General features: G+C 38.3%; 1 protein-coding gene across 2 annotated transcripts in view; it reads left to right on the top strand.

Moving 5' to 3' along the window:
• LOC121726902 (A disintegrin and metalloproteinase with thrombospondin motifs 3-like) overlaps positions 1 to 21,147 on the top strand; it is a 56,795-nt gene that overhangs the window by 17,138 nt on the left and 18,510 nt on the right. For both annotated transcript variants that reach the window (XM_042114546.1, XM_042114545.1), the window contains exons 5-7: positions 2,120 to 2,260; positions 2,755 to 2,874; positions 9,680 to 9,812. In XM_042114546.1, the coding sequence (XP_041970480.1) occupies positions 2,120 to 2,260; positions 2,755 to 2,874; positions 9,680 to 9,812 (394 nt within the window). The remainder of the gene's footprint in view (positions 1 to 2,119; positions 2,261 to 2,754; positions 2,875 to 9,679; positions 9,813 to 21,147) is intronic.

Genomic DNA, 21,147 nt, shown 5'->3' with positions numbered 1-21,147 from the left:
TTTATTTCTAGAAAATACTTATATTATTATTATCATATTAGTATTAAGTACATTTGAATCAATGATTTCTAAAACACCATAAGTAACTAAAAGTAAAATTTTCAGGAGACACAAAAACCTGGATAATTTTTGATAATGCAAGTAATTTATAATTATGTATATTATATTTTATATTTCTGTATATATAGCTCCTAATAATGTATTTTTATACATCTTTTTATTTTATTTTAGTATAAATAAATGGATAATAAAGTTTTTCACTTATGTGCTTTTGACATTAAATCTGTTACTTGTGTTGTTTTGATACCCAAGAAACTACTGTAACATAAAATAATAACTCAAATACTCATATTTATTCAACTTTATTAATCTTAAAATCATAACATAATGTTGCTATTGCCTATGCCTACTTTTATAGTTATGCATCATCTCCCACTTCATCTACAGTTTCTACTGTTGTGGTTGGCCAGTCCAAAATTTCATCATAGAAGTCTTTAAAGGTGTCAGGGACATAGGAAATTAATTTTTTGATTTTTTTTATATTTATCGGTACCAAAAGTTCGAAACGTAATGTTGGTCGAATTTATTGCTAATTTACGCCATTGAAGGTCAAACAAAGGTTAAACTTGGGTTAAACGTATTTGTTCAAAAATATAAGTAACTAATGGGTATTTTTTTCGTTTAAATACAGAAAAACGATCACTGACCTTATTCCTCGAAATGTTTTTGTAATGAGCAAAATTTAAAAAAATGGACAATCCCCATTGTATGCACTTGTGTTGTTCTAACAATCACCGAAGAGAAATGTCAGTCAGTTATGTTGTTCTAACACTAAGCGGTATTTTCAGTAGTTCAATTTACATAGAAAACGCAAAGCAATTGTGTTGTTTTAATGCACAATTTATTAATGGTCATAGACTAAATCCAAAATCGCTATAAACTCGATTTCGACAAAAATGTTAGTTATGTTGTTTTAGAAATCATCGATTCATTTGTAAAATCTTTAACACCTCCTTCGTGCATCGTGGGTGTCGCAGACACAATAGATTTTCAATATATTGTGTCTGCGATTCCCACGATCGGGGTATTAAATAAACAAACAAACAAAAAATCAAATCTTTCCTCTTTATAACACACGAGCCCGCGGCTTCGCTCGCGTTAAGAAGTATTATTATATACAAACTTTCATCCCCTATTTGAACCCCTTGGGGTTGGATTTTATCAAAATCCTTTCTTAGCGGATACCTACGTCATAACATCTACCTGCATGCCAAATTTCAGCCCGATCCGTCCTGTCACCTGTGGTTTGGGTTGTGCGTTGATAGATCACTATGTCAATCAGTCAGTCACCTTTGAGTTTTATATGTATTAGATATTAGTGTAGATTATGATTCGCATAATGTCTAGTCGCACGCATACAAAAACCGTGCTGAAGTCTGCCGAGATAAAACGACGTTAGACGATGCACCAGCACGGCAACGCTGCACCGCTGTATCGGTTGAAGTAGGTGGCGTTAGGTTTATTTTAGTTACGGCCTTTCTTGATTCGGTAGCCGCGATCAAAGCTATGCAATAGTTTAAAAAATTCAATACTTCTAGTGCTCTGATTGTTGAGCGGTTCATTCATCTCCCTCAAGCACTGTGGTCTGTGGGCTGCTGTTGAGCGAGATGAATGAACCGCTAAACCTCTGCGGTTGTCTACATTAGTGTTCGGGTTCTGTAGCCAGCCTTGATTTATTCTCCACCATATTATCTAGGATAAAGCTATTATGGAAAGGTTTTTAAAGAATATTTGATTCGGTATCCATGCATTCGTAGCCATTGGAATGCTTGTTTTGTTTAAATCAATGAACCAACTTTGTACTGCGTGTTTTCTACTTTCAGCACAAAATATTTACGTATTTTATTCAGTCAATGTCGAAGCTATAGAGAGAGACGACTTTTTATTACGAAATACCACAGCCACACTTTTGTAGGAAACGGCAGATTATCTGAAATCTGAAGTCGGAAAACTCTAAAATAAATAAAATATTTTTGGTTATACAATACTGTCTCATTTAAAGTTAGAACCGAATGATCACCACCACAGGTTATTCTGACCACCAGTCTCTTGTCTCCAGGCTGGGCGTGAAACACGACGGTCCGGGTCGGTGCGAGGCGGACAGCACCCGAGGGTCGGTGATGGCGTCGACGGTGCTGGCCACGCTGCACAACTACGCTTGGTCCGCCTGCTCCAGGCAGCAGTTCCATGAGAAAGCTGAGTAAGTTCTAAGTTATCTTCTCGATACTAGAGGATACACCTTAACGCATTGTTACACAAGCCAACAATTTTTCATATAACATCATTGCAGGCCAAAATGTAGTTCTTAATGGGCACCCATCAAGAACCTAACAGAGCACAAACCTAAATTGCGCTATCGAAGTTTCTGAGATCGGAAATACATATTGTACATCTAAAATGACGTCAGTGTGTCATACAATCAAGAGGCACGCTCTTATATTCCTATGTGGTCCTCGCATTCCCACAGCATCAAGTGAAAACCGAAAAAAAAACACAAGAATACAATAATTTACTTACACATTTTAGGGACCTAATTTCAGTGGTCCTTGGAATGCTAATGGTCCTTAGAATGCTAACAACCATACGGACATTTAAAATCTTGTCCCACTACAGTATATATAGTGGTTATTTCGCTCTGAAAATACTGTATAAATCATTTTGTTTTGTAGAATGCTAAGCACTCTTATATTTTAGGAAACTATGGTGTCTCCATGAGAGAAGTCAGGACGAGGGAGTGGTGCTGGGAGGGAGCAAGGCGCTCTCCAACTACGTATTCACCATGGACGAGCAGTGTCGGACAGAGTTCGGAGAAGGGTCAGTAGATCTATTTCCTATTTCTATTATATTTTGTTAAAAACCGCTGTCGTAGAGCACAATTCTTCCTTATTGAACGCAATAGCTCTATCTATAATATACTCACTCGTGCGAGGAAAATTGCGAATCTAATATCAACGTACGATATTCTTTAGAGTTTCTCTATAATACATAAATAAGCCTGCATTAACTAATTATTATCATTTAGTTAGAGATTGCTGTATTAATTTTCGTACTGAAAGTAAAATGATGTTTGTTTTGCTTTTAGAACTGGAAAATCGGTATAAAGATGTAAATTTAAATTACGATCATCCCATCGATCGTGGAATAACGAGACACAATAGCTTATCTATTGTTATCGCGGCAGGATGCGGCCGCTTAGGTCTTCATGAATTAAGCGGCTAAGTTACAAAGGTTTTACCCGATGCTTAAAATGAATGACTTTACCGACTAAAGCAATAGAGATAAGACGACAAAGAAGACAGGAGGACGCGCTTCCTTAAAAACTTTTTTCTAATCTGTTCGTTGTGAACTTTTCCTCTCGTTAACATTTTGCGACACTCAACGATAAAGTTTTTCTTTTCTTTTCGTCTTGTCTTTTGATAATCATTCATTCCCTTAGAGATATAATTTATTATGATGTGTTAATTTATTATTATGTAACCAAACAATAAACTAGGCATTTTTCTAAGAACAATTTGTGGATTATTAATTTTAACTTTATTAATCACATGACATATTATGATACATCAAAGCACTTACCTGCTGTTTCACCACTTTCTGATAAAGTGCCGAATAGGCTATTCACAGCTTTTTTGACCGATTCTCCATACTTCGTCTGTCAAGTTAAGTGGAGGATAGCCTATTCGGCACTTATCAGGAAGTGGTGAAACAGGCCCGTAGGATAGTAAACATACAAACAAACATAAACACAACCTACACTTACCTAATAAGTTCTAACTACGAAGCAAAACCTATAAAGCTCTCATAAAATACTTGGATGAAATAACGAAATGACATCGTCAGTAGTGACAAGATTTCTCCGATAATACGTTTAGGCTTCGGCCGTTTGTCCACTGCCGTCACCGGGACGTCACCGAGAACGAGATGAGGGCGCTGATTTACCAATAGATACATTTACTATGGCCGGATGTCCATCGCACGCCGGTCACCCTAACGCAGTGGTGTACATAGTGATTATGTACATATGACAACGAAACGTTTCCAGAAAGGTAGGTAGTGCTCTTGCGCTTCACTTGGCCGGTCTTGGCGGAGGCACCATAGTGCCCCCAGATATCGCTAAGGCTTCAGTCTCGAAATCAGCGGACATCGGGGCGGGAGCGACGGCAGCTCGTTCCAATGTATAGATTTATATACATAAGCCGTCTAATACACCGCACGATGCTCACCGCTAGACGGCCTTTCCATATAAATCTATACATTGGAACGCGCCGCCGCCGCTCCCGCCCCGCTGGCCGCTGATTTCGAGACTGAAATGGTGCCGCCGTCCTTGTTCTCGGTGACGTCCCAGTGACCGGTGGACAAACGGCCTACGGGCTACGACACGAGTGACGAGTCCTTCGCAACTGTAATTACCTACATTATGTCTCCCTTTGTGCGTGTATCGGAAAAAACTCTCGTCTAATCAACATCAACAGGTGATCCGCTTAATGTTCTTCTTACTGTGCCCTTATTGAGACTTAACTTTTTTCTCTCTCTATTAGTCACGCTTGAGTGATTGCGCCCTTAGCTAATGCCTTTAATTTAAATTAATGGCATAATATCTAATGTTCAAAATATATATTAAATGTTAGATATGCTAAGAGATATTATATTTTATTTATATTAAGAACCCTTTTGGTTTCGAACTTAATAAAGATGTCGAAAGCATTGACCGGTGTATGCTGTTTAATCTGGTGATAGATTCCAACTTTCAATAAATTCTGATTCAATAAATCAAATTGAAAATGGATTTACAGGATATTAATACATTACACTTACGAAAGCAATTCCTATATCGGTGTGGGCGAACGCACGGTTGCACATTTCAGTAAAAGCCAGAAACAATAATTGCTTGCGGACGGATTCCGTGACTTTAGGTCCGCCATGTTTGTTATAATTATTTCGAATTTAGAACGAATATTGTATTATTGTGTGTAAAAAGTAAAGGCTTTTCCTCTGAGTATCAATCGAGAAATGTGTTTATCAATATTAATTGTGAGTTGTGACGTAACTTTATGGCCAGCGACTTATCTCAGGTTAAATAATTTGAACTCAAAGATTGAGGCTACAGCTGGAAATAATTATTAATTAAAAGCCTCAACATCCTTCTTTATGTCATTCATCATTTTAAAAATTTAAGATAATAGCCAAAGAATACGTGATGTTGGTGCTCCATCCCCGCTTTAAAGGTAAAGTTAGGGAACGATAAAGCCCACCGCAACGTGCTACCACCTATAACAGTCTCTACCACACGTCAGATCCAACCACAACTGACGCTTGTGGTTTCAGCTGTCGAGCCTTCACAGGATGCATAACGTAGTTTTTTTGTGCAAAATTTCTGCCCAACCAAGCGTGAAAAGCAAATCGCGGAAAATTCTTATAATCTCATTTTTGCGTGCAAGAATTCATCCTTGAAATACGCTAAGATCGGACAGTTGCGATATCCAGTAGAAATAATTCTTGGCAATTAAATTACGACGATGAATCAAAAGATCAAACGGGAGGTAGTTAAATAAATCTCGTGTCTTATCAGCGCTCTAGCACTCGCGGCGTCTGCTAGCGACGAGCGTTGATGTATCGCTAGTTGGACTAGACACACGGTTTTTTATTTACCAAAAGCAGGTCGTTGCTACCCTGACGTCATTGCAACCCTTGAAGATCTATTCTGACTCCTTCGTATCAGAGAAAAAAGAAACAAGATTGATTTTTGTGTGTAGAGATATATTAACGATTTATCTATTTTAATCTGACATAAGTAGATATAGTTTCAATCCAGTCTAGATCCTATAAAATGTACAAAATAGCTAAATCGTAATGATGGCTGATTGTCATTGGATTGTGACTGAAGTTTTGACAGATCAGCGAGTTAGTTGATTCCACACTATCGGTAAAATTACCATTTTGTAATTTTACCGAGATTGCATAAGAATGATATTGGACCTTAGATATTATTGCATAATTATTTATTGATAATTTTAAGACGACCTACTGGTCGGTTTTTAAAACAAAAAGTTTAGGTATGTATACGAAACTCATTGATGATATAGGTGTTATCAAGTCGAAGGTCAAGTTAACAACAAATTTTGTTTCCCTACTTCCGAGAGCCACCAGATTCTAATGTCGGATGTTGGTTCAATAACTATAAAACCATTTCCCGAGCCCTTTGATAAGCTCGTAAAAATTCACGTTACACGTAAGCCGGAGATTTTCTCGAATTTTCGCCAAAATAAATATACCGTTAGGGGAATTTGATCCGCAATATTATTCGGGACTCGTTTTAATGATCGGGTCACCGGGGCTGTAGGGTAATGTGGGGTTAAAAAGGATGACGGATTGTAACGAGCCTGGTATTTGGATACTCTACCCTGATTGATAGCTCACAGGTGTAAGGAGGTTGCGTAAAACCTACAAGAATGACAGTTACATGATTGATCTTCTGAGGATAGGTAAACTTTTTTCAGTTCAATTTGTGGCCTGCGTAGTTTAGTAACATAATTCATCATAGTACCATCGAGGAAATTGATTTCTAAGCAGTTGACGGACCTATGTCGTTTGGTCGGCTTATGCCAATTCAATGTTAACTGTGGTTTGACTTATGCGACCAAATTACTTAGGTCCGCCCATTTGCCTAGGAATCAACTTCTCTGATAGTACATTATGGTACATCATATCACTGCATATATAAATTATAATGCATTTAAAGGTTAAGTAAAAATTAAAAAGAAAAGTGTGTAGAGTAAACGTATAATATTATAGTAGAGAACACTGATAAGTTAATAAGCTACGTACAATTCATCAGTATTTTAATATTCTATCCATACCTCTATAGATATATAATATACATTACAGGTAGCTTAAAGGCAATACTCAAATTAAGAGGAACACAAAAGGAGGAATGAGAAAATAGAGAAGGAAAAATAAAAGCACACGCTATGGATTGTGCATGACTCAGTGGAATTCGGGCGAGGTTTGTTTGGGCCTAACATGGCCCTAATTATTGAGAACAAAGGCCCAAGTTTATTGTCTTATAAGGAGCGTAAAATTGGTGGTTTCATTGGTTAATAAATACAGTGAGACGTAGCGCTAACCGCGAGAACTTCAATTGATCGTCTCAGGACGTTTGTCCACCGTCGCCGTCACCGGGACGTCATGGGCAGAAATTATAATAAAATTCCACTTTATGACCTAAGTCCTAGGCTATTTAATTTTGATCCACGGCATGGGTCGCTAGACCAATGTTAGTAGAAAATGAAACTTATAGTCTAGGTCGTTTTATTTGAATTTTGTCGGTGATGGCGGTGGTGGAAAAACGGCAGTTATTCGAGATAAAATGTATCCTCTGTCCTTTCTTAGGACTCAAAGTACCTTTATACCAAATTTCAGCAAAATCGGTTCAGTGGTTTGGGCGTGAGACAGAAAGACAGGCAGACAGACATCTATAGCATAGTAAAAAGAGGGGAAATAAGTTATCTTCAGACAAAGGCACCGCGCGCGGCTTGTATGTGTGCGCCATAGTATCAACGCGTCGCCACTCGCCACGTACGGCAGTCGGCACACAACAAAATCTCGGCGGTACCAGCCTAGTAAAACTGGCCGAGATTTTGTTGTGTGCCGTACGTGGCGACGCATTGATACTATGGCGCACACATACAAGCCGCGCGCGGTGCCTTTGTATGAAGATAACTTACTTCCCCTCTTTTTACTATGTCTATAGCCTAGGTCATAAGGTGCCATTTCATTTGAAATTTTGTAGTTGACGTCCCGGTGACGGCGGTGGTGAACAAACGACCTCAGGCCTCGGTTGCTCGCCTCCTGTCACGCTAATCAGTCGCCGTAATTACTGGATTGATGACTGTGTGCTGGATGTGATTAAAAGCATTTAAGGGTATGTCAATCACCCTTTAAAGTTCATGATCTGGGAAGCAAAGAATTGGAGTATCTGGAAGAACAAAAGAGTTTTAGAACTTTATTAACTTGAGGCAATTACTTACTGATAAAAATATTTACACAATGCATAAAATATTAATTCTATCCTTGTCGGTCAAGTGATATTTAACCGATTAGACAAAGAGAGCATCCTTTCTGTGAATAAAATATCCGCTAATTATCGTACGTAATGAAAATATTGTTATCAAGACGGGATTTAATATTTTTAACTCATAATCTACCCTAATCTTTAAGTCTAGTCCACGTTAAATACTTGAATTACAACCTCTGTATTCTGTAAGCAAGAAACTTAAAGTAAAGTTTGGCGTATTGCCTGGTTAGTAACTAAATTAATTTTAAATCTACCGCTTTTATACTGGTAATTTTCACGTCGCGTCCTTTGAAACTTGCTGGAAGTGCATAGCGGTAGCCTAACTTTATAAAACTTTCACGTCATAAGATGACTTAAGAGCGCACCTGACCCTAACTTACATTCTTAAACCTAGATCTCAATATATCTGTAAGGTCTAGAAAACTGATTTTTTGACACAAGTAACTTCAGTTCATGAAAATTGAATGCTCAAGACGAAAACACGATTACTGAAAAAATGCTTGATAGTTTTGTTTTTTACAAAAAAAACCTTGTTTTAGACACATTTTTGCTTGGATCTTCGAAGTTTGCTGTCTTTTCTTTAATGTTTTTTAATATCTAAAAAAGCATTGATAAAACCTAAATTTGCTCAAAACACTATTTTCATAATCATTATAGTTCGTCTTTTATTCAAGTAAAACTAACTTTGTAAAGAGAGAAGGACGATGTTTGATTTTTTGAGTCAGGAGCGCTCTTAAGCTAAAGTATTATTAAGCTGTTAGGAAAAATGAAAATTTACAGCTCACTGACTGTGAGTAGATTTTCTACCGATAACGTAAAATTCTTCGGTATTTTAAAGTGAAGCTGAAGTACAATTCTTTAGTATTTTAAAGTGGAGCTTAAAATAACTTGTAAATGTCAAAAAAGATACAGTTTCAATAAAATTAGAGATAAATAAAAATCTCACTCACATAATATGATTTTCTCATGGAAATGCTACAGACAGCTTAGGAATTTCACGAACACTAGATAGCTTTAATATCATTTCGTATTTTTGAAAGCATTTTTTAATTTCCGAATCCAGTATCTCTGTCCAGATTACATCAAAGAGCTTTTGCTAGCTTTTACATTTTGCTCCGGGATAAATGCTCCCAAAAACATTTGTAAAATGCATTCAATGCTTGTATGAAAGAATATTATGTAGTTGGGTCTAAAACGTACCAGAAATAATGATTTCTTGGTAATTACCAGCCTTTATATTTTTGTCGACAAAAACGACTTTCAGAAAGTGGCTTGAGATTTATTTGCCAAGGGGCTTCTTTTATATTACAAACCTTAAATTACGTACAAATATACAAACATTAGATTTTCCACAATTTTGTGGTTCATTTCCTAAGGGTCTAGAATCCAGAAAAGCCTTTAACAGCATATACATACCTACTCTATGTACTGTATAACTTACAAAGACATCATTCGGTCACAGCGCTCCCGACGCGCCTGCTTGGCCAGCTGTTTGCCAAACTTGGGCCGCAAACATTAATTTTCATATTTTTTTTCTCCTATCAGGTATTCTGTATGCAAGTCAGTGAACCTGTCCTCACCCTGCGCCGGCCTGTACTGCGCGCACCGCGACCTGCCCAGCGTCTGCCGCTCTAAGCGCGCACCGCCGCTCGAGGGCACGCCGTGTGGACATAATCGGGTGAGTAGGTGATATAGAATAAATTATTGAAGTAGATAGCATAAAAAAATATATCCACAGCCAAACATATATAATCTCCTCCTTTTTGGAAGTCGTTTAAAAAATAGAAAGCGACGAGACGTAAATCATCATAGATTAATGCACAAAATCCACCAAACCATGGATCAGCCGAAACTCTGAAGTTACTCTCGCATCGCAGGTCCTATGTAAAATCATGCACACCAGAAAGAAAAGTAAAAGGCATACCATAGTAACTATTTAGTAATCTGTGGCCATACCGAGATTCGGGGTTTCAGAATTGGAGCATTATTCGCATCGCTTATTGGCAGGGTTACGTTGGCTTTTCTCGGCTATGTCTACTTTAAACTATAAATATAGCTAACAATAATTCAAGCTAGTTTGCCCTAATACTTAGTTTAATATGGGTATATACTATATAGGCACGAAACCCTCAACTATCTCTAGAGAAATATGATAACGATTCAGCTACTCGTTTCATTTAAGCTACTTAGTATAGTCAGTAGTTAGTACATAATATTACATGTTCTCTACTTTCCAGCTGGGAAAATGGAGTGGAATAAGACTTAAGCTTCGTATTAACTGTGTATGTGCTAGGAATTTACATGGAGCTTAAGGCCAATTTGTAGCCCCAGTTGGGAAACTCTCGATCTTACGCGAGATGCTTCGAGCTAAGCCGATACTAATTTAATACAAGATAATGTTAGGTAAATGCTAATATAATAAAGTACTAGCTATTTCATCGAGCTTTGCTCGGTATTTGATAAAACACGAATAAAATGACATTTTCTAAAAATGATTCCTAGCTAGATCGATTTATCGCCCCCGAAATATAGGGGGCTATATACTAAATTTCATGAAAATCGTTGGAGCCGATTCCGAGATTCCAATTATATATATACAAGAATTGCTCGTTTAAAGATATAAGATTTTATTTACGTTCCATGCTATTGTATCTGGGTGGATCAACTTTTCCTTGCCAAAACCTGTCCCTCACAATTGGAATGCTCTGGTCACAAAACTATTGGCAATAATAATAATTAACTGCTTTTATATGTATATCAAAACTACTGCCATCATATTTACGTAGGGATTAATAGACATTTTCTGTTGAAAAATATAATAACTTACATGTCCCCACCGACAATATAATAATTTTTTGTGTTTGTGTTCAAACAAAAAATATTGTGTTATTACAAGAGAAGCAAAAACGGTACAAGGAAAAGTTGAAACTAAATAAAGAGAAGCATGAAAAATATTATATTCATCTCACTTTTCATACCTTTTTGCTTTTTTGGTAAATCTTTTCTGATTCATCAAAATACTTTATTCATAGACAAAGTCGTAATGACTTTGTCTATGAATAAAGTATTTTGATCTATCAATATCTTTTATTATTTTTAAGTTAAATCCAACTAATTAAACGTGACGTATTTTTCCCAAAAAAACGCTCAAAAAGTCAACGAAAATCGGTGCTGAAACTACTGATATAAAATTAAATGTATAATTAAGATTATTCTCTATAGTGATCAGTAAAAAAAGCATGCTTGAATTTTTTTTTAAAAACTTGATCGCGTACAAAGAATAGTTGATTCACCCATCTACCTTTTCATTTGCGTGTGTATAAAATTTATAATCAGCTAGACATTCTGCTTTACATTTTGCTGAGTCATTCAGATCAGCTTCTAAAATCCAAATTGTTTTAGCCACCCACGTTCGAAACCTACTCGAGAAACAAATTCAAAGATTACAACAAGTACCTAAATCATAATTATTCTTCTCCGGATTTTAGAAGTAAACTCTTTCCACACTCCTATTTTCGCACTTGATTGATGTCTTCAACTACATGACTATACTATCAGAATATAATAGCAGAGTACTGTGGTATTCTCAGAGTTGGGCTCTCAACCCTTCTTAAATCGTATAGCACAAAGTAATTACAGCTCGTACGTGAGGGATCAAGTACACTACAGCGGTGTCCTGCTTGTGACGTCATTCTGTCCTCAATAACATAATGCCTTTTTATAATAACTAGAGATCGCCCAATGGTCGAAATTCGACCTTAGTTTCAACGACTACTACCTACCTATATTTTGTAAAAATATTGACTTTATCTTTTTTTCAACTCTTGTCACTGGATCTTAGCTGATCTCAGACTGTCCGTGTAAGCATTGTCTAATAGTATCTTAGATTCAATAAAAAAACTATAATCCATTTTCAATTTGTCAACTTGTTGCTCGTTCATTGCTCATAATCACATTAGGCTCTAGTTGTAATATTATGAATTCTCTTCCTTTTATATTTAATATATTTATATTGTATTTATGTTTATGTACTCTGTGTATCTTTAAAGGCTAAGAAACAATATTTTGCTGTACATATTTGCTTGTTCTGGTTTTTTCTGTTTCATTATTATTATATCTTGTATTTGCATGGTCGCATGAAGTCATCACCCGTGCCCACTGCATGCCAATCAGTTTTCGTTATAAGTTATAACTGTTCACATTTTTCGCCTCAACTCTGACGCTGGCAACTCCTAAATGGGGAGGCTTACGCCAAAAGAAGAAGAAGAAGAAATAAAAGAATATAATTCGTATGTATAGGCTTGTCATTCAAAAATCTGTCATTTCTCATGTGTGTGTTTTAATGTGTGTAATGTTTTATTTGTTTGAAAAAATGTATGATAAAAGCATAATTTAAAAATAATATTAGTTCGATGAACTCCTTCACCATATAAACTATAACTGTGCAAAATTTCATGCACCTACATTTCCCCATTTTTCGTAAAAAGGGTTACAAAGTTTTTCGTTCGCGTATTAATATTATGATGATATAATAATATGTTCTAATCTAAACAATGATTGTTTATTTGAAAAAGGAAAAGCGTCAAAATTATACTATTCCTGGCATATATTTTTTACGTTCTATAACTTCTTTTTTTAGTGGAAAGTCAGTAAATCATTTCTTTCGTTTACTAAATTTTATGATGTATTCGCCAGACCGGGCGATATTATTTTTAGAACAAAGTGACAAAAATAGAGTTCGTGATTTAACGGTCAAATGGCGATTGAACCCGAACTAACTGTTTCCTTTATCGTCATTGCTATAGTTTCAAAGTAATATGGTCTCTTTATAAAATGATTAGGCAGATGAAGCAGCGCCCGCATCTCAGCTCGTTGTATCAAAACTCGTTTATAGCGCGGGAAAGCATTTTTCCGAGATAAAAAGTATCCTATGACCCTATGTCCTTTCCCGTGGCTCGAAGTATCTCCATTTTTTTAATGAAATAAACGAGCCAACGGGTCACCTGATGGAAAACAACTTCCGTCGCCCATGGACACTCGCAACATCAGAAGAGCTGCAGGAGCGTTGCCGGCCTTTTAAGGGGAAATAGGGGAGGGTAAAGAAAAGAATGGGGAAGGGAATAGGGTAGGGGATTGGGCCCATATTATTATGTATCCATACTAAATTTCAGCAAAATCGGTTCAGACTTCAGTAGTTTAGGCGTACAGAGGTAACAGACAGACCGACACTCTTCCACATTTACATAAAAATACATTTCAATAAAAACCCATTTATACTGAATGCGGAGAAGTTATAGTAACTAGAGTAGACAGTAAAAAAACTAATTCAATAATATTTTCTACTGAAAATTATATCTAAATATCCATACCTTAATATATATAAATGCGAAAGTGTTTCCGTCTGCCTGCCTGTCTGTTACCTCCTAATACCCAAACCGCTGAACCGATTTTGCTGAAAACCTTAAGGAATTAAGGTTTCAAATTTCAAATTTCAAATATCTTTATTTCAGACTACAGTGTGGTCCATTGGTTAGTATTACATAAATTAAAAATTATTAGGGTTATTTAAAAAGAACAAAACATAACGTTTCGCTAAATAAGTCTAAAACTTCATAGTCGACCCCAATATAAAGGAGAATGGGTGAGAATAAACGTGAGTTATTGTATTGTTTTGCCCGGCCAGTGACGGCCGTCGAGAGCTCATATATAAAGCAATCTTCATTAGTACGGGACTGGACTTGCATTAATTAGTGCTTTGTGCATGATCGGAATGTGTCTCATAGGAGTCATAGGACAAGACCGTACATCTACTCAATATATTATACGTGGGAGAGCCATGCTTCGGCACGAATGGGCCGGCTCGACCGGATAAATACCACGTTCCCACAGAAAACCGGCGTGAAACAGCGCTTGCGCTGTGTTTCGCCGAGTGAGTGAGTTTACCGGAGGCCCAATCCCCTAACCCCTACCCTATTCCCTTCCCTACCCTCAACTATTCCCTTCCCTTCCCTTCCCTACCCTCCCCTATTACCCTATTCCCTCTTAAAAGGTCGGCAACGCACTTGCAGCTCTTCTGATGCTGCGAGTGTCCATGGGCGATGGAAGTTGCTTTCCATCAGGTGACCCGTTTGCTCGTTTGCCCCCTTATTTCATTAAAAAAAAAAAACTTATATCATGGATGATGGTCACGAAATACCTTCCACAATCTACTCTTTTTCAAGTAAAATTAAGGGCCATACGATAGTTTTTATCGCGGAAAGATGTACGGTTGACGCCAAAAACGAATGTCCGCTTAGCGACTTACAACATGTAGTTCTAAACCATATTGACCAGATACTAAATACATACTAATATTATAAAAGCGATAGTGTCTGTCTGTTCCCTTTACCTCTTCACGCCCAAACAACTGAACCGATTGTGCTGAAATTTGGTATGAAGATACTTAAATCCCGGGAAAGGATATACTTTTATCCCGGATAAATGTAAGGTGCTCCGGTTCAATTTTGGCGCAGAGAAATTGGGGGCACCAACTAATAGCTATGTCCACACTGCGCACTTTCATCTTTAATTTTCGGCATCAACTTTCATATTGGCGTATTCAATAATTGAATGCGTCAAGGAACGCAACGCCAATATTGTCGTTTTTGAAGTTTTGGATACGGTCAGAGGGCATGCGTCGCGGGCATGCCTTACGTTCGCTGCTGACTGCGCTATAACATATGCCCTTGACGAACAGAAAAAGGCACAGTGTGGACAAAGCTATTACCTATTATAAAATATAATTGCATAAAGTATTGTAAATTGTAATCAGGAGCAGCCTTGGCTCAGCTCCTTTGTTTATTGGACGATTGTATCGATTCCCCGGTGGCTGTGGGCCGGGACGTGCCCGCTACAGTTTACACTGCCTTCGTCAACGAAAATATTGCATTCGATACAAATATTGTTTTTACAAAATAGGACAGTTCTATTCTTTAAAATAATATGTGTACTATACTACAGTGTCGGTCCTTTAGATTCGTGTAAAGGTGCATTCACCGGAAGCATTCGCTTGTAATGTAACGTCACAGAGCGAGCATTACAATGCACACCTTGTAATGGTACAGTGTGTAATATCTTGATACAACTTGTAACACTCAACTAGCTATGGAAAGTCGAATGTTACATTTCTGATTACACGCGAATGCTCGTCAGTCAGGGAGGTAGTAATGTAATGTAATGCTCAAAAACGAATCTATATAATGTTACATTACAAGTAAGCTCGCGGTGAGGGAGCACCTTAATACATTTTAAGGAGTTTCAAACCGGACCACAAAATCATGATCGAAGTTATCAGGAACTATCCTTGGCGGTTAATGACGATAATCTAATGTTATGACGTAAGCATCTGCTAAGAAAGGATTTTGATCAATTGTATCCCCTAGGGGATGAAATAGGGGATGAAAGTTTGTATGAAACTTTGTCAATTTTAAACCGATCGGGCTGAGATTTTGATACCTAATTTATAATAATACTTCTTAACGCGAACAAAGCCGCGGGCAAAAGCTAGTTAAATATTTCAAATTCTTTAACTTCTTTATTAAACATACAATCATAAACAATAGTATAAAAGCTAACTCCATGCTTTTTTTATGAAATAAGGGGGCAAACGAGCAAACGGGTCACCTGATGGAAAGCAACTTCCGTCGCCCATGGACACTCGCAGCATCAGAAGAGCTGCAGGTGCGTTGCCGGCCTTTTAAGAGGTAATAGGGGAGGGTAAGGATGGGAAGGGAAGAGAATAGGGGAGGGTAGAGAAGAAAATAGGGTAAGGGATTGGGCCTCCGGTAAACTCACTCACTCGGCGAAACACAGCGCAAGCGCTGTTTCACGCCGGTTTTCTGTGAGAACGTGGTATTTCTCCGGTCCAGACGGCCTATTGATGACCTTACTTAAGAGTTCCTTCCCCGTCCAGATTCACCAAGCTCTCTCAAAGTTGTAAGCAATACTACTATTAAGTGGCATTAAAATATCACTTCATTTCATCGACATAATCACTTATTCAAATACTTACAGTAAAACGGAACAATGTGTTGAGTTGTTTATCCCATTTCAGAAGTGTTTATTGAATACCAACTGTTAACATCCCGCCCGTTTTGCCGATTCGATGCCCGTGTCGGGAGCTTCGCGGAATATGACTCACCCTAGCTAGCTCTGAGGATAATAATAATATTATGTGGTATAAGCCTACAACACCATAACGATATAAACTATTACAAACAGAAGTTTGTAATTGTTTATACAATAGAATTCTAGAATAAACAGATTAGAACATCTTTGTTCATTATACAATTTTTATTTGAGCTTTTCCTATAATTCATCATTGTTAAACGTCTTTGAATTATTCTTAGCTCTCAGTAAGGTTCAGTAGCTTTACCACATTCTGCTAACGTTAGACGGTGACTAATAAACATAAATTCGACAATAAGGGTCAATTCAGACCGCAACGTGACGCGTAGATGCATTTCAAAATTAGTATGGATTTGACAGATTCGCAAGACGTCTGACGCTGACGACATCTTTTTTTTTTTTTAATGAAATAAGGGGGCAAACGAGCAAACGGGTCACCTGATGGAAAGCAACTTCCGTCGCCCATGGACACTCGCAGCATCAGAAGAGCTGCAAGTGCGTTGCCGGCCTTTTAAGAGGGAATAGGGTAATAGGGGAGGGTAGGGAAGGGAAGGGAAGGGAATAGTTGAGGGTAGGGAAGGGAATAGGGTAGAGGTTAGGGGATTGGGCCTCCGGTAAACTCACTCACTAGTCACTCGGCGAAACACAGCGCAAGCGCTGTTTCACGCCGGTTTGCTGTGAGAACGTGGTATTTATTCGGTCGAGCCGGCCCATTCGTGCCGAAGCATGGCTCTCCCACGTATAAACATCATCTGTCAAATCCATACAAATTTAGGTCGCGTCGCGCCTCGCCTCGCCTCGTCACGTTGCGGTCTGAATGACCCTAAATGACATGACAACGTGTTGGTTGGCTACCTCGACTATTATTTACTAAGCTCCGAGATTAGTCTCTGTTACCTTTGCCATTGCATGTTTCAAAATAACCACCGGCGAATGATTAGTGATTACGTTCATTTCAAAGCATGACAAAAATGCACGGTAACATGCACTCTATATTCCATCTGCGTCGCGTCCGCCGCGTGCGTACCGCATAATGTACAAATATTAATTCAGCGAATGTTGAACGGTGATAACACTCACAGTAAAATAAATTGTATTTACTTTCATTGTTTATCGCTCTAGGTACGGATTGCCAGCCAATTTGATGAATTGAAAATGGATAGTTCAGAAATGAATGGAATCACATTTTTCCGTTTCAATACTCACCGATATTGCCTTTTTTGAACGGAAAATAATATTATTAACTGAAAAGAGGTGAAAATGTATGTCATACAATTTCCCTTGAAGTTACAACGTAAAATTTTGAAAACGATTTAAATAAACTTTAAATTTACATTAAAAACCATAAGAATTTGCAAGATTTAAACATCGTTAAATTTAAGTGCCACCTCTTTTTGTGTTTAGCCGGACAGTAAAAACGGTATTTACGATTTACAACGTAAACTTTACGTAAATACTCAAAGAATGTAGATTCCTGATATTAAACTTTTGTTATAATCCATTCAAAGCTTTTTGGCTTGAGTCTCAACAAAATGGGTTTTATGTCGTTGGAATACAGATCCTGTCAGAAGCAAAATAATTGTAAACAGTACCTGGCTCAATTCCAGTGGTCGGGCCTTGACAGTCACCCTTGATCATTAACATTACAACTCGCCAAAAAGACAGGAAACTCGCAGGAAATGTATAAAGTGTTGTGCTTCCTCAGAATTTGTTTACAGGTAGTTTACAGCTGTATCTTTGGGCTAATTGAATTTACACCGATGTCTGAGATGATAATATAAGGGTTGATCATCATTTATTAGACTTTATAGTTAGGTATACGTAATATATACATAGTTACATCGACGAAATAGTTACAAGGTGTATAACTATGTGTATAATTGGTTCCCTACAACCTATTTATATAACAACAAAATCGAGAAACTCATTGTTGTTTTAAGGTTTTTCAAACAAACACAATGCCTATTACGCATAATAATTGGTTTACGTTAATACTCAAAGAATGTAGATTCCTGATATTATATTACTAGCTGTTGCCCGCGACTTCGTCCGCGTTAGTATAGTAGATCACGAGTCCCAAGTATTATTTATTGTACAAAAAATTCAATGTACAGCATTGAATTTCCTACAATTTTATTATATATAGATGTTCCGCGCGGCTTCGCTTGCGTAATTTCACACGACCGACATTTTTCCGCAAAAAATAGTCTATGTCCCTTAACGTGGTCTATTCTTCATGTTTACCAAATAACATAAAAATTGCTCCAGTAGTTCTTGAGAATCTTAAGATAATAAGCTATTTCATATAATTTTCCCCGTTTTTTTCACATTTTCCTCTATTTCTTCGCTTTTATTAGTCATAGAATAATAAAATATAACCTATGGTCTTCCTCAATAAATAGGCTATTTAAAACTGAAAGAATTTTTCAAATCGGACCAGTAGTTCCTGAGATTAGCGCGTTCAAATAAGTACCCTTTCAAATAAAATCTCCCCGTTTTTTCCACACTTTCCTCTATTTCTTCGCTTTTATTAGTTTTAGCGTGATAAAATATAGCTTATAATCTTCCTCGATCAATGGGCTATCTAACACTGAAATAATTTTTCAATTCGGACCAGTAGTTCTTGAGATTAGCGCGTTCAAATAAGCCCTTTCAAATAATTTCCCCCAGTTATTTCCACATTTTCCTCTAGTTCTTTGTTTCTATTAGTCTTAGCGTGATAAAATATAGCCTATAGCCTTCCTCGATAAATGGGCTATCTAACACTGAAAGAATTTTTCAAATCGGACCAGTAGTTCCTGAGATTAGCGCGTTTAAACAAACAAACAAACTAACAAACTCTGCAGAATTATAATATTAGTATAGATATAGGGCAAAGTTGTACCTATTATCTTTTTTACCGCGGCGTAAACAGTTTCAAATGAGTATCCGTGTGCCTAGCGGCGAATTGATTTTCGTTTCCAATGGTCTATTTGGTTCTTGTAGCCGGATCCGCGCCGTAGGGCAAACATGGGCGGAATAATTTTTGTCAGAAAAATAAGCGAAGTAACAGTATCTCATGCCTAATTCAACAGTTCTTAGAGTCTATTTTATTGAACCTGAGGACCTGTAGTTTGTACCTATAATATTATTGCATTATAATTTATAGTCCAAACGATGATGCGATGATGAGGTACAAAACCTAATATGTTTAAATCTAACAGCGTGGTAACTAGCGTGGTTGGACTTTACCTGGAAACGAAAGAGAAGTATGAAAAGGCAGTGAAAGAGGCTCAAGTAGCGAGCTGGAAGGAGTTTTGCCGAAAACAGGATAGGGAGGGGGTCTGGGAGGGCATCTACAGGGTGCTGAACAGAGTCGGAGGGAGGGAGGAGGATCTGCCCCTAACAAGGAGCGGTGAGACTCTCGACGCCCGAAACTCCGCAGAATTGTTGGCGGAGACCTTCTACCCCGCGGACTTGGAAAGTGATGAAAGTGAGGAACATCGACGTACGCGCCGGCGTGCAGAGTCTTTGTACTCCGAACCGCCGACGGGCCCGGACGACCCTCCCTTCATCATCGAGGAGTTGAAGAGAGCCATAAGGTCCTTCAACCCCAAAAAGGCCCCCGGGGCGGACGGTCTCACGTCCGACATCTGCCAGCACGCTGTAGATTGTAACCCGGAATGGTTCCTTGCCCTGTTAAATAAGTGCCTCACTGTCGGCTACTTTCCCGAAAAGTGGAAGCAGGCGACAGTGGTGGTGCTGAGAAAGCCGGGCAGGGAATCATACCGGGTACCAAAAGCCTATCGACCGATCGGCCTTCTTCCTGTTCTCGGCAAAATCTTTGAGAAGATGCTGGTCTCCCGACTTAGGTTCTACCTGTTAACAGCCCAGGATTAGCCCCAACCAGTATGGCTTCATGCCCCAAAGGAGCACCGAAGACGCCCTCTATAGGTTGGTGAACCACATCAGAAAGAAGAGGGAAGAGAAGAAAATTTCTGTTGTGGTATCACTGGACATAGAGGGGGCCTTCGATAGTGCTTGGTGGCCGGCCATAAAGGTTCGGTTGGCTGAAGTTGGGTGTCCGGGGAACCTGAGGCGGGTGATCAGTAGCTACTTGAGTGGAAGGAGTGTAAATGTGAGATATGCTGGTGTGGAAGTGAGCAGGGATACCGACAAGGGGTGCGTGCAGGGGTCCATCGGTGGACCCATCCTGTGGAACCTCTTGTTGGACCCTCTGCTATGGATGTTAGAGGAAATGAATATTTTTAACCAAGCCTTTGCCGACGACATTGTGATGGTGATAGATGGCGATACTGCGATAGAAATAGAGCGTAAAGCGAACGCAGTACTTGAAAAAATTAGAAAATGGGGAAAAGACAATAAGTTAACCTTCGCTCCACAAAAAACTTGTGCTCTGATCTCCACCAGGAGACTAAAATATGATAGACCGAGACTCGCAATGGGGGGTGTTGATATCCAGTATTATGAATCAATAAAAATACTAGGATTGACAATAGATAGCGGCCTAACTTTTAACCACCATGTCAAGAACGTGTACCAAAAAGCCATTGTTCGCTACAAAATGCTAGCCAGAGCAGCCAGAGTAGGTTGGGGTCTTAACCCCCAAGTAGTCAAAATTATATATACAGCGGTCATAGAACCGACTATTTTGTATGCATCAGCAGCGTGGGCACCCACCGTGGAAAAGATGGGGGTCCAAAAGAGGCTCAACTCCGTCCAACGAAGTTTTGCCTTGAAGATCTGCAAAGCATATCGGACCGTCTCTCTGAACTCCGCGCTGCTGTTGGCTGGAATACTCCCTCTTGATCTCAGAATACTCGAAGCATCGAGACTTTATGAGATCA

The sequence above is a fragment of the Aricia agestis genome, chromosome 5 (genome assembly GCF_905147365.1).
Source record: "Aricia agestis chromosome 5, ilAriAges1.1, whole genome shotgun sequence".
In the NCBI taxonomy this organism is placed as follows: Eukaryota; Metazoa; Arthropoda; class Insecta; order Lepidoptera; family Lycaenidae; genus Aricia; species Aricia agestis.
This window is presented reverse-complemented; position numbering and strand designations above follow the sequence as displayed.